The 16381-nt window shown below is 37.6% G+C and overlaps 1 protein-coding gene across 2 annotated transcripts in view; it reads left to right on the forward strand.

The window, feature by feature from the left end:
* Window positions 1-16381, forward strand: part of PLA2G4A (phospholipase A2 group IVA) — a 159112-nt gene that overhangs the window by 91508 nt on the left and 51223 nt on the right. For both annotated transcript variants that reach the window (XM_081225468.1, XM_081225469.1), the window contains exon 8: window positions 12876-13012. In XM_081225468.1, the coding sequence (XP_081081594.1) occupies window positions 12876-13012 (137 nt within the window). The remainder of the gene's footprint in view (window positions 1-12875; window positions 13013-16381) is intronic.

Below are 16381 nucleotides of genomic sequence, written 5' to 3' on the forward strand. Positions count from 1 at the left end.
TTAATAATAATTTTGTTTGTACATTCTCCCAGATTCCACCCAAATGTGACAATATTGAGATTAAGCATTATTTCTCTGACTTTTTAAGATAAGGTAAATGTTTCATAAACAGAAACTCTTTGAGGAAGATCATCACAAATGCTGCCCATATTTGGTAATATTTATCAGATATAGATTTTAAGGGAGGAATAGGCAGACTGATGCACAAGATGTTCATTTCATTAGTAAGAAAAGTTTAACCTATAAAAGGATATAAAATGATCATTGAATTCATTTTAATACAGACTAAGATTAAACAATTGTGGGACATCATTACTGAACAAGAGCAAAATGTTGTAAATCTTAAAGACAACAATTAACAAAAAATGTTCTTAAAAGATGTGAATAGGGAGATAAAAGGAAATATTTCAAATTATTACTATTTCATAGCAGGGAGTGAAAAGATATCATCCAAAATTGACCGACTAGTTAAAACAATAACCTCCACATTTTAATATTTTCATAATCCTAATTATAGAGAGATGTTAAAATTACCATATTTTTATCAACAAATATTGAAAGTACAATCCTTCAATTATACTTTAATTTCTTTTTCTTCCCTTAAATTCCAGCAAAGTAAATGGCATTTATTATTCAGTAACTTGTATTATATAATCCAGTTTTTGTCTATTTGTCTATTCATTTATCCCTTCACTCATGTATCTATCTGTCTATCTACCTATCTGTCTACCTATCTACCTACCTACCTACCTGTCCATTCATCCACCCATCCATCCATCCATAGGTCTATCCTTCTTTCTGAAATCTACAAAAATAAATTGCTGCCATAGTTAATAATACTGTATTATATATTTTAAAATTGCTAAGAGAGTACATATTAAAAGTCCTCATCACAAGAAAAAAATTTTGTAACTGTATGTGGGGATAGATATTAACTAGACTTATTGTGGTGATCATTTCACTATACATACAAATATCAAATCATTATGTTGTACACCTGAAACGAATATAATGTATGTCAATTATACCTCAATAAAACAAAATTTAAAAAATGAATTGCTGCAATGATGCTCATCAAATAATAATAATGAAATTTCTTCTTAGCGGCATATCAGGTAATTTTTTTTTTACTTATTTCTTTGAGCTTTTCTGTTAATTGAATATTTTAGATGAACATAATTTATTTTTATAAAGATATTTTCATTAAATGTTTAAGTCAATATATATTTTATATCTATTGGTAAGCATATATATTTACCCCCATACATGTACACACAGACCAGAGATTAAAGATTACTGTAGATTAAGGACAAAATGCCACTGGAAATGAGAAATAAATTCTGAGTAAGGGGGCCAGATGGGTACCCCTGTCCCACATGTGATGGCACATTTCTAAATGTGTTTCTAGGTGGGTGTAGCAGGGGTCGAAAGCCAGTCTGGGCTTCTGGAGTGGCTTTTGGTACTATGGGAGCAAACTCTAAGGTAAAATATTACTGATGGGGATTTTTGCTAAAAGGAAGCTTGGAGGAGAAGCAAAACCTCCACTGAAGCTTCTGTTTAAAAAAAAGAGACTGGTCTTCAATCATGCATCTTGTGGTTGCTTCTTGTCTCTGGCTAATGAGTCCTTGAAGACACATCCTTCTGTATGTATTACTCAGAAGTTTCTAGCTTCCTGGGAAGTCTTTTTGGGTGTTTTGTTTGTTTGTTTGTTTTTCTGTAGTAAACCTTCCATCAGCAGTTCTACACCATCTTTTTGTCCCCATCCTTGTTTGGCATTGTTATGCCCTTGGAGCAGAGAAATGATATTTCAAGTTTTTTTGATTTCTGCCATTTCTCATTTGTTGAGACACTGTGCTGGGAACTTGAGGTGAATAAAACTGAAATGGTTAATACCAAACAGTCACTTTCCTTGGTGAGTTTAAAGCCTAGTTGGGGAGAAAGCCATTTCAGCAGATGAAACAGTGATGGAAATGGATACCTCTGTTAATTCATGGTCATCAACTTCATTTGGGAGACCCATGCTGGCCGTTTCAGTGTTTCACAACCTAGTTGCTTTCCATTTATTTAAAATGCTTTTTGTTTCACTCCCAGCTGCTGATCCACCCTCTGCCTCCCTCACAGCTGATAGACTTGCCTCCTAATTAGAGAAATTAAAAGTCGTCAGGTGACAAATCTTTCATTTCTTGCCATAGGATTGACATGTTTCATAACCCGGGCTTACCCTTTGCGTCTTCCCTCTGAGCTCAATGGAGGAAACTGTGCCTTTTCTTTCCAGAGTCACATCATCTCAGATATGGATTGCAAACCATTAGGAGCCCCAACATAGCAACTGTCCAGTCCTCCCAGGGCTGCTCCCCACCTCTGTTGTCTGCCTCCATGTTTGTATGAAATTTTCCTGCTCTAAACTCTGATATATATAGAGAAAAAAGGAACCAAAAAAATCCCTGTGGAATGTACATTCCCTTCTCCTTTCCGCTCTGCTTCTCTCCTTATCTTCACAAACTTTTCCAAAGTTTCCTACACAACCTCATTCTACTTCCTTGCTTTCCTCAGGCTTCTGCCCTCATGACTCTACAGCAGCTGCTTTACTAGTCACAGGTACCAGCTAACAAATGCAAAGGATCTTCTGGCCCTGTGTTCCCTTATTCTGTAGCTGCAAATGACTCATGTTTTCCTCCTATTTTAATCATTCACTACCCTTCCCTTACTGTCTTCCCTTTATTTTCATCATGCCTCTCTGGTTCCCTTTACCAGATCTTCTTCCTCTGCACATTATTTAAATGTGAGTTCTTCAAGACAGCCCTAGCCCCTCTTAAGAATTTTCTCTCCCTTCCATGTGTCACCCAGCACATTTGGGCTAAGAACTTTCACACATATATCAACAATCTAGAATCTCTCTTCTGAGATTCACACCTGCATATCTATACCTCTTCTTTCTGATTCCTTCACTTGTATTCTTAACGTCTCACACTAAGCATGTCTGAATCTGTGCACAAAATCCTCTGGTCTCTATAGTTCTATCAACACCTGTCCTCTTTCTTTCCACTTTCTGTTCACACTGAATTCAGAGTGATCTTTTCAAGACACAAATATGATTCTATCCAAGCCAAGCTTAAAATCCTACCACTGCTCTTAGGACTGGCCTCACAGCATCTCTCCAGCTTCATGTGTTGCTGGTTCATCTCAAATCCCCCACGCCCCCTCCTCTAAGTGCCTCTTCGTGCCAGGTCTCTGCAGAACCCTTCCCAGGTGGCGCTCTTGCATGCATTGTTGCTTCTCTCTGCCTAGGCCTCGCCCTCCCCTCCCTCCCTCCACCCCACCCCCTTTTCAGTTAACTAACAGCCTCTCATGCTTTTTTTTTTACCATCTTTATTAGAGTATAATTGCTTTACAGTGGTGTGTTAGTTTCTGCTGTATAACAAAGTGAATCAGCTATACGCATACATATATCCCCATATCTCCTCCCTCTTGCGTCTCCCTCTCACCCTCCCTATCCCACCCCTCTAGGTGGACACAAGGCACCCAGCTGATCTCCCTATTCTATGCCAGCCTTCCATTCTTGAACCAGTGCACATGTCACTTATTCAGACAGTCTTCCTCATCCATTCCTCCCTCCCTCCAGGTCCAAGTTAGGTCTCTCAGTCATGTTCCTTCATAGCACAAATATGCACATGATCTTCTACGCACTTCCCACAATCATACTTAAAAATATTTGTATAGATACTCATTTAACGTCTTTTTTCTCCATTAGAATATAATTTTCATGAGGACCAAGGCAGTGTCTGTGTTTTTCACCTTTATATTCCCAGCACCAGCTCAGCTCCTGACTCGTGGCAGAGCCTAGGGAAATCTTGTGTTGTGAGGGTCAGAGCACAGGTGTAGGCAGTGGCTTGGCATTTCAGCCAGGGGATGGCTTCGCTAGAGAGGCATCAGGGGCTCACAACTGAGGAACACTTGCATCAGGTTGTTAGGGAGGAGACAGGTTGAGGAGAAGTCTTGGTTGAAAAGATCCCAGTTTGAATGGCTGCATTAGAAAGTCTGTGGGGCATATTGGCGCAGAAGTGCAGTAGCCTTTGGTCTTAGGTTTTCCTTTTCGAAAGGAAAGTTTCTGCCTCACCTCCCAGGCACTCCTCCCTTTGTGAAAAGGAATCTTTCTGGGAAAATGAAATTTGGCCTAATATTCATACAGATTGGCTTTTCTGCAGCAGATGGAGAATGAGGTAATTATGCTTTTCTCTGGGCTAGTCTTCAAAAATATTAAACTCATGTTTTTGGAAGTCATTCCTCAAATTAAAACTTTTGATGTTGTTGTTTTGGATTTGGTCGAGCCATTTTTTTCTCTTGGCAGAAATCATCCGTTTAGATATATTCAGCACCACCCATTCCCATAACACAAATATCGTTTTCCTATTTTGTGTTTCTCCTTGGCCAAGGGCCTCTTAAACTCCCATTTCCCTTGCTCCCTGCCAAGATCTTCACTTTCTTCACTTTCACTTTCACTACTGGCTGATTGGCCTCCTGAAGGTAAGGAGGAGCGGGCTGCTGTCTAAGATGGAACAGCCCTACTCAATTCTCGATGCAGAGACGGTGCCTGTCTTATTCCGTTTTCAACAAATGGTTTGCAGCATCCAGTTTAGGACATCAGTGTCAAGTTAAAATGTTGAATGAATTTGGGCAGTAGGAATTTGGGCGCCTTGCTTCTTTCCTCTACTTCACTTGTAAAATGGAGACAATGTCTCATTCAGCTAAAAGAATGAGTAATAAGCAGCCCGAACAATGTGTAAGGCACATCTTCGTTACTCAATACGATAGTAGCTATTAAACCAATACATGGGTGTTGCTGTTATGTAACACCCCAGGGCAATGTCAAATTCAATAAAACCTTAGCTTTACTATTTGGATAATGAATTAGTTAAATAGTTAAGGTTTTTAGTAATCCAAGAGTTTCTTCTCTTAAGAACTAAGACTTTAAAAAAATTACTCTTAATAAAATGGATGGAAGTCATTCTAAAAAACGTAATTCTTTGCCCAGACTGAACTGATTTAAGTGCTCCCATGTCTGTGGCCTTTGCAATCAACTGCCATTTCTCCATGCTCTATATATTCCCTTGAAGTAATTTCTTCAAATCACCCCTTTCTCTTTCAACTTTGTTGTTGTGGAATTAAAATCTGATAAGTAAGCTTGTTGTTAGAACACTGTCTCTGATTAGTATAATCTCTTCATAAATAAAGGACTGAGATCGTTCCTATGAGTAAGATCTGTAACACTATGTGCATGGGAATTTTTGACATATTAGGGTTATTTAGAGGCCAGTTCTTTTAAATTTTCTTGTTCCAAATTAGCTTTTGGTCAGATGTAGTTTCCAGATTACAGTCTCTTCTGTGAAATGAAATGCTGCTTTACAGTTTTCATGTCCCCATGTAACTGACCATAAAGGGAGCAAAGCTGGTTGGGGCACTCAGATCTGGAATTAGAATAGCAGGGAAATGAGAGAAGGAAATTTTACTCCAACCTTCATCAAAGAATAAAGGAGGAAATGTTTCCTGTCAAGGCCGAATATAAGGAATATACAATTAGATAGCTTTGGATGAAAATAGAAGTATAAAGTCATCCTTAAGTAATATAATCTATTATATAGAGTGCTATTCTGTATTTAAGTTTGTCAGATAAATTAAGTGAAAAACTAGAGAAAAAAGAGACTGTCTAGTGACAGAGGGGGAGGCAAAGCAAAATAGTTTCTGCAGGAGGTAATAGAAATCGACCTTGAGTTGTCAATAAGAATTTTTATTCCTTTGTTTATTCTGTTTTCTTCATCTACAATATTCTTCCTCTTGCTTCCACCTTCATTATGACAGTAGCACTTTGCTGTGCCAATTCTTATTCCTTTTAGATTGTAAACATTTTGGGGCAAACAGTTTGAAATCCCCTTAGCTAGTTTTGAATGGGACCCAGAGCAAGAGAAGGCTCTGCAACAGGACTCAGTTACTGCGTAAGCTGCTCTGCCCCTTGGGCCATATGACCATTCAGATCCATTGATGCTTGAAGTGTGTGTGGCAGATAGGGATGCTGTGGTAGGTGAATTGCAGCATAGGCACCTTTGGTGTTAGGCCTTGCCATCCTCTGTGGATAACTACCGTCCTTTGAAAAATAGCTTTTGGCCTGCTTACTGGGCCATAGTAGAGACTGAATGCTTAACCAAGGGTGACCAAGTTATCATGTGACCTGAGCTGACCATCATGTTATCTGACCCACCAAGGCATAAAATTGGGTGTGCACAGATGCACTCCATCATCAGATGGAAGTAGAGTATATGAAACTGGACTGAACAGGCCCTGAAGATAAAAATAAGTTCCATGAAGAAGTGGCCCAAATGTCCATGTTCCCCATTCCTGTTACACTGCCTTCTCTTTTCCACCCTCCACCCAGAGCCTCATGGGGGAGAGCCCTACGATCAGTTGACAAAAGGAGAGAAAACTTGGGCCTTGTTAGAGGTGACTGTACACACTATTTAGGCACCACTTGAAAGAGGACAGCTGCAGGGCTCAGCAACGTGGTCTTCCATTCACCAAGGCTGAGCCGGCTACAGCAGCTGCTGAGTACTCAATTGGCCAGCATCAGAGTCCCCAACAACACTGAGTCCCCAATACAATAGCATTCCTATGGATCATCAGTCAGCTACCTAGTGGCAGATTGATTACACTGGACTTCTGCCATCCTGGAAGGGGCATGCTTTGTTTTTACCTGAATAAACACTTATTCTGGATGCAGATTTGCCTTCCCTGCACTCAAGGATTCTGCCAAAACTACCACCTATGGATATACAAAATGCCTTAGTCACAATATTCCACACAGCATTCTGATCAAGGAACTCACCTCACAGCAAATGAAGTATGACAACGGGCCATGTCATGGAATTTACCAGGCTTACCATGTTCTCCACCATCATGAAATAACTAGCTTGATAGAATGGTAGAATACCTTTTGAAGACTCAGTTATAGTGCGAGCTCTGTGACAATATCCTGGAGGGCTGGAACACAGTTTTCCTGGAGGCTGTAAATGCTCTGACTCAGCATCCAATATTGGTGCTGTTTATCCCCAGGATTCATGGGTCCAGGAGTGGAAGTGGGAGTGGCACCACTCACTATTACCCCTAGTGACCCACTAGCAAAATATTCGTTTCCTGCCTGTGTGACCTTATAGTCTTCTGACTTAGAGATCTTAGTTCTGAAGGAAGGAATGCTTCCACCAGAAGTGGAACAATGATTCTACTGAACTGTAATTTAATACTGCTGCCTGACCTTTTGGGCTTCTCATGCCTCTGAACCAACAGGCAAAGAAGGAAGCTACTACTCTCTTGGCTGGGGTGGTTGATTCTGACTATTAAAGGGAGATTGGACTCCTCCTCTAAGGTGGAGGTAATGAAGAGGATGTCTGGAATACAAGAGATCCTCTGTGGTATCTCTTAGTATTATCATGCCATGAGTTAAGTCAATGGAAAACTATAAGAACCCAATCCAGGAAGGACTACTAATGACCCAGACCCTTCAGGAATGAAGGTTTGGTTACTCACCAGCTGAGGTGCTTGTTGAAGGCAAAGAAAATACAGAATGGCTAGTGAAAGAAGGTAGCTATAAATACCAACTATGACCAGATGACCAGTTACGGAAATGAGACTGTATTTGCCATGAGTATTTCTTCCTTAGTTTGTTATGAATATGTTTGTGTGTGTGTGTGTGTGTGCATGTACACACAGAAATACAAAAACAGATTCATATTTAAGTTATGAAGTATCAATGAGAAGAATAAGCATTGTTTAAGGACTTTGTATCCTTTTCTGGGGAAAGGATTAGTGCATTTCCAGCTGTACACAGGATATCTGTATCATGTTAGCCAGGAGTATGACCTTGTTATTGTCTTTCTTTGGATATTAAGTGTGGTTGAAGGAGAGGTATATGGCTGCCGAGTTGAGAAGGGGTGGACTTGTGATGGTCAATTTGCATCAACTTGGAGGATGTTTTTGATGCAATTAATATTTAAGTCAGTGAAATTTATGTAATCAGGTTGTCATCTATAATATGGGTGGGCCCCAATCTAATCAGTCAAAGGCCTGAATAGAACAAAAAGACCAACCTCACCAAGCAAGAGGGAATTCTGCAGCAGACTACCCTTGGACTTCATCTGAGGCATCAGCTCTCCTGGGTCTCTGCCTGCTGGTGTTTGGACTAAAACTGCATTATTGACTCTCCAGAGTTTGGAGCTTGCTGTCCCATACTGCATATTTGGACTTGTCATTCTTCACAGCTGTGTGATCCAGTTCCATAGATAGATAGATAGATAGATAGATAGATAGATAGATAGTTAGATAGCCTACCTTCCTATGTATCTACCTACCTATTGGTTCCATTTCTCTGGAGAACCCTGACTAATACAGGAACCAGGGAGGCAAAAGTCTTTATATAACTGTCAGAACTTAAAGTCTATAAAAACATTAAAAAAAATCTTTGCGCACTTTAGAATTTTCTTTTGTGAGGGAGGAAATTAATAATATCTGCAAGCCAATGCATGAAGATAATTTAATCAAAACACAGTGTATTTGGTAAATAAAAATTCATTTCCTGTAATCGTATGAGAGAAGTATGAGAAATATTCATTGATATCATTTATATACAAATGTTGGTGCACTTAAGTCTAAATATAACCTAAAAACTCTTGGCAACTTTAATTTGTTTGATTTTTTTAGATTTAAAGTCCAGACTAACAGCTGCACCTTATAAGTCCTCAGTTATTCTTTGAAAGTTGTTTCAGAATAACTATCACTATTAAAACATCCAAAGTTAGTCCATTTATTGCATAACATTGTGCTATCATCTGAAGTGATACATGAATCTGAAATGTAACTTAGCTAAATATCAAATGGTTTCTCTCAATAAAGATTACTCTTCTCTTTCTGAAAAATGGGGAAAAGGAAAGAGCATGAATTATATGTCAGTGACACCTCAGCTCACATCCTGGTTATCAGCGATCTGGATGTGAACAAGGTATTATATGTGTACACTCCATACCTCCTCTTCTGAGACGTGAAAATAATAATGATTTTTGAGGGATGAGAAGATTTTTTAGTTTTGAATTTTATTTATTTATTATACAGCAGGTTCTTATTACTTATCTCTTTTATACATATTAGTGTATATATGTCAATCCCAATCTCCCAATGAGGGATGAGAAGATTAAATGAAATAAATTTTCTTCATAAGACTAATTTCCCTTTCTTTTTTATAGTTAATAAAAATATATAATTTTATAGTTTAACAATTCATATTCTATATGAGTTATAGAATCTAGAATGCTACCAGTAGCAAAAAGCTTCAAATTCATTAATTCTACCCTATATTTTTACATATAAGTAAAGAGTCCAAAGAGGATTTTCTTCACCTAGGTCCCCCTAGTTGTAGGGGAAGCTTTCAGAGACAGAATGGAGCAGAGTGAATTAAAAGCTTTGGAGTCTGACAGACCCGGCTAAATCCGCAAGATACCACTTTCTAGATTTGAGACAGCAGAAAAATTATCTTCTTTGTGTTTCAGTTCCTTTATCTTTAAAATGGTAATAAGGAGTTCCCTGATGGCCTAGGGGTTAGGATTCTGGGCTTTCACTCCTGGGGCCCGGGTTCAATCCTTGGTTGGGGAACTAAGATCCTGCAAGCAAAAAAAAAAAAAGGAAATAGACCAGAAATTATACATATAAAATGGTAATAATATATATCTCATAGAGTTGTGAAAATTAAATGATGCATAAAAACAGATTAATTCGGGCTTCCCTGGTGGCGCAGTGGTTGAGAGTCCGCCTGCCGATGCAGGGGACACGGGTTCGTGCCCCGGTCTGGGAAGATCCCACATGCCGTGGAGTGGCCAGGCCCGTGAGCCATGGCTGCTGAGCCTGCGCGTCCGGAACCTGTGCTCCACTACGGGAGAGGCCACAACAGTGAGAGGCCCGCGTACCACACACACACACACACACAAAAAACAAACAGATTAATTCATGTGCAATAAATAAAGGATAAATTATAATCTATACAATCATTCAATTATTTCATTATTCAATTTTTATGTACAAATAGTATGACACTTTCTTTCATCTGATAGCAACCCAAATTTCTGACTTAAATATCTTACCTGAAAACCCTCTTTAAGAATTAGTGTAAAGCAATAATGAAAACAATGGGTTACATAACACATGAATCCCGGTTTAATAAGTGACTGCTTCCAGAAAATTCCTAACGTAAAATAGTCATCCATAAGTATGTGTTGGGCTACTGGCACATGAAGAAGGACATCTGGGGAGTTGTTTTCTCAGGATTAAAGAGGTTTTATGTTCAATCTTCCAACTTCTCTTATGAAATCTCTCTCTGAACAATAGCACAGGTTGTGTGTTATATGTTGAAATGAAACAGTGTAATCTGTTACTAAGAATTTTTTTACTCTGAACTACCTGACTTGTATTGGGTTTAATGTTAGTGTTGCAAGTAACCAAATCAACAGGCTTAAAATCCCCGCTGACTTCTTTTCCCCTTAAAGCCCTTCATAGTCTTATTTTTCCCAACTCCCTAGAATACTCCTGCTGCAATAAGAAGGCTGGTCTTTTCATCTCAAAATCACATACCCTTTCTTATTTGTGCCTGTCTTGGCCTGACCTTAGGCCCAGTGTTTGGCACATAGTAACAATAAATGGTTTACTATTATTATTATTATCACTATTATTGTATTGCCTATAAACTCAAGCCTTCATTCAAGGCCTAATCGAAATCCCTTCTCCTTCTCCTAATTTGTAATCTGGCTTCCTTACAACTACTCTTAATATTAATACTATATTATACTCCATTCACCCACTTCATAACCCACTTTAGTTTCCTATATTAGCTTTCCTCCCTCTCCATAGAAGTATTTAAGAACTTATATATTTTACTTTATTTACAATTTTAAAGCTATGTTTGAGAGCATTCTGTTCATCTGAACATACACAGGTTCAAAGCCATTTAAATTGCTGCATTACACTGAACTGGTAGACTGTGTTTTCATTAATGAGGTCTTCAATTTGCATCTGATTTGATGGCCACTGAGTATTGGAGAAGAGCCCTGAATTTGGAAATTAGTGCCAGGTGTCCTGCTATTCACTGTTCTACCTCCAATAAGACCTAACCTCTAGAGATTTCCCTTTCTCTATGAAAGAAGTCTATAGCCTTTTTCATCTTTTTAGTTCTAAACTAATGATTCTGTGTGTATGTGTGTATATATATATATATTTATTTATTTATTTGTTTGTTTATTTATTTATTTATTTATTTATTTATTTATTTATTTATCACATTGGTGAGTGACACCCAAGAGTCAGGATCCAAGTGCTGGGAACACAATGCAGGTGTATTCTCATATCTGCTTTTAAATTCAAATGTTGCTATATCACACATCATGTAGCCTCTGAAAATCTCCTTTGTACACTCATGAGAGAATGAGAATGAAAAAAAGGAAGATAAGATCTTCCTGCTATTATGAAAATAGTTTTGACCTTGTGGACCCCCTAAAAACTATGCACACTTTGAGAACTGCTGGGTATAGGGAAACAACCAGCTCTCTTAGGCAATAATGGTTCAGGACCACAAGGGAAATGACAGTATCTCCCTCTTCAAAGAAACACCCTTGCATTTCCAGTCACGTTACAGACAGCCTATTTTACTGCAAAAACTCTTCATTGGCTTACGCTGCTCCCATCTCCAGAACAGCCTCCTTCCCTGCCCTCATCTCTCCCTATGGAATAACTGTGCATCTTTAACATCAAGCTCAGGTTTCTTCTTTGTCTGTGAAACTTTCTCCACCACTCCAATCCCTCTGATTGAAATTGACCACGTCTTCTAGACCTCATGTACTGCCAGCCTGTAGCATTTGACTTTGGTAAGGTGTACTACCAGGAGCCTGGGGTTTGACTCTTGACTCAACTCTGCTATTTATTGGTTGCATGACCCTGAAAAAATTTTCAAGGTCTTGGTTTTAAGTGCCTTGGTTTCCTGATCTGTAAAATGGAAACCTCATAGTGATTTTGTGAAGATTAAATAAGACAGTTTCTGTAACATACTAACAGTTCCTACCACATAATAAGAGCTCAGTGAATATCATCTATTCCTGTGTTTCTTGATGTCATAATTATTATTACATTTCTGCCTCACTTAAATTAACTATATTCCCCAGATCCACCCTGGTGATACTGGAAACATAGAGACCACTTAATCAGATTGATGAATGAATTAAAGAATGAAGAAATAAATTTTGTAGGTTTTTTTTATAGTTGATTAAGTTCTTTTTGATGACTTAAATAACAGCATGTTTTTGAAATGGGTCAGTATAAAGGAGTGCTAAGAATTCTGGACCAAGAAGGCAAGGTGCTTACTCAACTGCAGATTACCAGCTAATAGATCTTATACAAGTAATAGCATCCTTTCAGAACTTCCATCTGAAAAATGAGCAAATACTTTTTTGCTCATTTTACAGCAATTTTGGGAGGATCAAATAAAAAAAAAACTACACCCAAAAGCAAGCCCCAAACTGCAAGGAGTCAAGCAAATATAAAGGATTGTTGTTGCTATTGTTGTTGTTATCAAACAGAGTTAGTTGGCTATTTTAATAATGTCTGCTTTCTAATAGACATTAATTCTTGATTTTCTTAAGTGAAACATTATTTTCTTCTTTTTAACAATTAGATATTATCAAGGTATGAGTGAACTTACAATTCTTTGTTACCAAATGTGGGACATAGAAAAACTGAAATGAAAATGACATATTTTATGATTTTACTTTACAAATGATCTCTGTGTTTCATCATTCCAGGTGCCTGTGGTGGCCGTACTGGGCTCAGGTGGGGGGTTCCGAGCCATGGTAGGATTCTCCGGTGTGATGAAGGCACTGTATGAATCAGGAATTTTAGATTGCGCTACCTACATTGCTGGTCTTTCTGGATCTACATGGTTAGTATACATTTTAAATCTTAGTTTTATCATCCTAAATGCTTAGCATTTATCGACCTGAAACTTAGAAAAGAAATGAGGATTTAGAAAACTGACATTAACTTCAAATTACTGAAATATTCCAGCTTGATGCAGTAATTTGTTTCTTCAAAATATTTTTTAAGGCAAATTCATACCTAATGATGACTGCTGTCATAAGTTTGCTCCCTTTAAGCCCATTTGTGACTTAAAATGTAGTTAAACATAAAACAAAAAAATAGGTCAATTGAAATAATTCTATAGAAATATCTCAGAAGTGGAATAACATACTCCACCCATAATTAATTTAATCTTCCTATAATTTACTGATTTGTAATCTTGCAGCGATCATGTCTAAGTACATGATTCACTAGGTATTCATTTTCTTCTTTAAGGCAAATAGAATGAAATGCAAGATACCTTAGTATACAGAAGAAGGAAACAACTTTTGAATGAAGAAATGCAATAAAGTTCACTGATTTATATCTAATTATGAAATTAATCCTTTAAATGTATCTAAGCTCAGCTAAATTTGGAGACAGAGTTAAAACATCTGCATGTATAATATTTGTATACTGTAGATTTGCCTTTTCAAGAATATATTTATAAAACATTTTCAAAGACAATACTATGTACTTTTTGGTTTGCTCACATAAGTACATTGAAAATCAAATATTTAGTCCTTGCTTAGATGTCTCAAATAAAAGTATCACCTTATTATAGAACTTCTGATATTGGCTTATAAGGCCTTTTAGTCACTCAGCCATGATAAAACTTATTTTTTATAATATTTTATTATACATAAATATATAACATATGTATTATATAAGTATATATCATATAATTACAATATATATAATAACATATATATGTCTATATTTTTAAATTTCTGTATCTTCTCATCCTGTGAGATGGCTATGAGTTTCTTCATCTTTCAAGTAAAGAAAATATGATTCAGAAGGCAAGTGATTTGTCCAAGATCACTAGCAGAGCCAACATATAGACTTAGGATTTTGATCCCCTACTCTAGGTTCTTTCAACTAAACCAGAACCTTCTCTTGGACAGGTATATATTCTACATCAGTGGTCCCCAACTTTTTGGCACCAGGGATCGGTTTCATGGAAGACAATTTTTCCATTGTGGGGGAGATGGTTCAGGAGGTAATGCCAGCGATGGGGAGAGGCAGATGAAGCTTCACTCGCTCGCCTAATGCTCACCTCCTGCTGCGTGGCCGGTTCCTAACAGTCCACGGCCCGGGGTTTGGGGACCCCTGTTCTACATAGAGATTCACATTTAAAGAGTCTATAGTCTCTTAAATATTTTGAACTAGTTTCTTTAGCTAAAAAACAAAAACTTAGAACCATGGTTGCCACCTTCTTTGTATGTACTCTCAAAATGATTTGTCTTTTTTGAAAGAAAGATGTAGCCCATCATTATTCTTTCCCTTGAAGGAAAGGACATGCACCTGCCTGTTTAATGAATAGTATGAATGTGATGGAAAAACTTGGACCCTTAGATTAATTCACCTATTCAAGCATTTTATTATTACTCTTCAGGTGGTTTTCTTTATCTGTATTCACTGATTTTTAGATCCCTGTGGTCCATCACTGACTAATACATCACAAGAAGCTTGCTTTCTTAAATTCATCTAACAAAGAAAGACCAGGCCTTGAGTGCTATTTTAGTGGTGTAATAGTGTATATTTGTGTTTAATTAGAGCTGCAGTCATTGCTTTGGTTATAGATTTGGGGAAACATCTAAGATCCCCTCTCCGGGTTCTGAAAACAAGTCCTACAAAATGTAATTAAGAGAATTTTAGATGTTACAGGCCAATCATTTAAATACTATAGGCCCCCTTAAATTCCTGCTCTATCCTTCAGTGTCTAATTTCCTCAAAGGTTAGCCTTTTCTTTTTTTAAAAAAAAATGTATACATTTTAGTGTTGCAGGAAGTTGACTTTAGAATTAGCCTCTTTTTTTTTAACATCTTTATTGGAGTATAATTGCTTTACAATGGTGTGTTAGTTTCTGCTGTATAACAAAGTGAATCAGCTATACGTATACATATATACCCATATCCCCTCCCTCTTGCATCTCCCTTCCACCCTCCCTATCCCACCCCTTTAGGTGGTCACAAAGCACTGAGCTGAAGCCTTTTCTTAGTTATTCTATTTCCTTAAAATCCATGCACTCCTAAAATCCTACAATCATTTTTCACCAAGAGGCCACATAATTTCCAAATATAATTGTGTCTTTTGAAGTTCTTATTCTCCTCAACTTTTGGGGGGAGTCAGGGAGGATGAAGTTGGGAGTTGAGATATTTCACACGTTCAATTGTCCCTCTTTCAAATCCCTCCTACCATGCCTTTCCCCCCCATCCTCTCTGATTGCTCTCTCCTCATAGCTGTCTTTTCTACTTCTACTACTTTTCTCCTTAAAATGAGCTTCCCTCCAGGACCTGCCTTTTTTTCTATTATATCTACACATCCTCGCTTGGTAATTTCACCAATTTCTACCACTTCAGTTATTACCATCAGTAATTTAATTTGTAGTTCTTCAAAACATCCAAAAACTTACTGGAAGGAAGGAAGAAAGAAAGAAAGAGCGAGAGAGAGAGAGAGAGGAAGGAAGGAAGGAAGGAAGGGAGAAAGAAAACCCTAATGGACAATGCAAAGTAGCCATCAGAGAAGAGAATCAAGGGAAGATGAGTTTGCAGAGGTCAAGCGTGGGAGTGCTTCACAAAGTAATGGGTATTTTAATAGAGGAAAAATCTATGAGAAGCTTCGCTTAGAACTGGGTTTGGAGATTTCATGGTTTTAGCGAAAATTACTAGATAACGTAAACGAAGGGCACTTTTGATCATGAAATTACAAATAAGAAATGAATAGGAGATGAAAGAAAGAAAGGTGGGAAGGTGAACCTTAGTAGGAGCCATCTATTGATTCAAGACAGGGAATATAGGACCCAGGAAATGTTTTTGTTTTATTTTGTTTTCAGAATATAAAAGACTAGAGCGTTTTTGTAGAAGTCTGAGGTGAAGGAAATAGTGTAGAGGGATAGATGGAAGATAAAGAAATAGATGGATCTTGGATATAAAGAGATTCAAGCAGAGACAGGACAGGACAAGATAAAAAGCACAAGTGAAGCTATTAACCATGGAGAAAAGAGATACTTCCTGAGACAAAATAAAAGGTGGTCAGGATGATTCATATTAACAATTTTCTCTCAAACACTATAGGTGAGAAAGTAGAAAGTTCAAAGGAAGAAATTCGGAAACACTTGGAAAAAGAAAGTACACTCTTGTGTTGTATAAGTTTTTATATTCTGCTGATACATGACCATTACCTGGCA

Source organism: Mesoplodon bidens (genome assembly GCF_964165515.1).
Source record: "Mesoplodon bidens genome assembly, chromosome: 2".
Lineage (NCBI taxonomy): Eukaryota > Metazoa > Chordata > Mammalia > Artiodactyla > Ziphiidae > Mesoplodon > Mesoplodon bidens.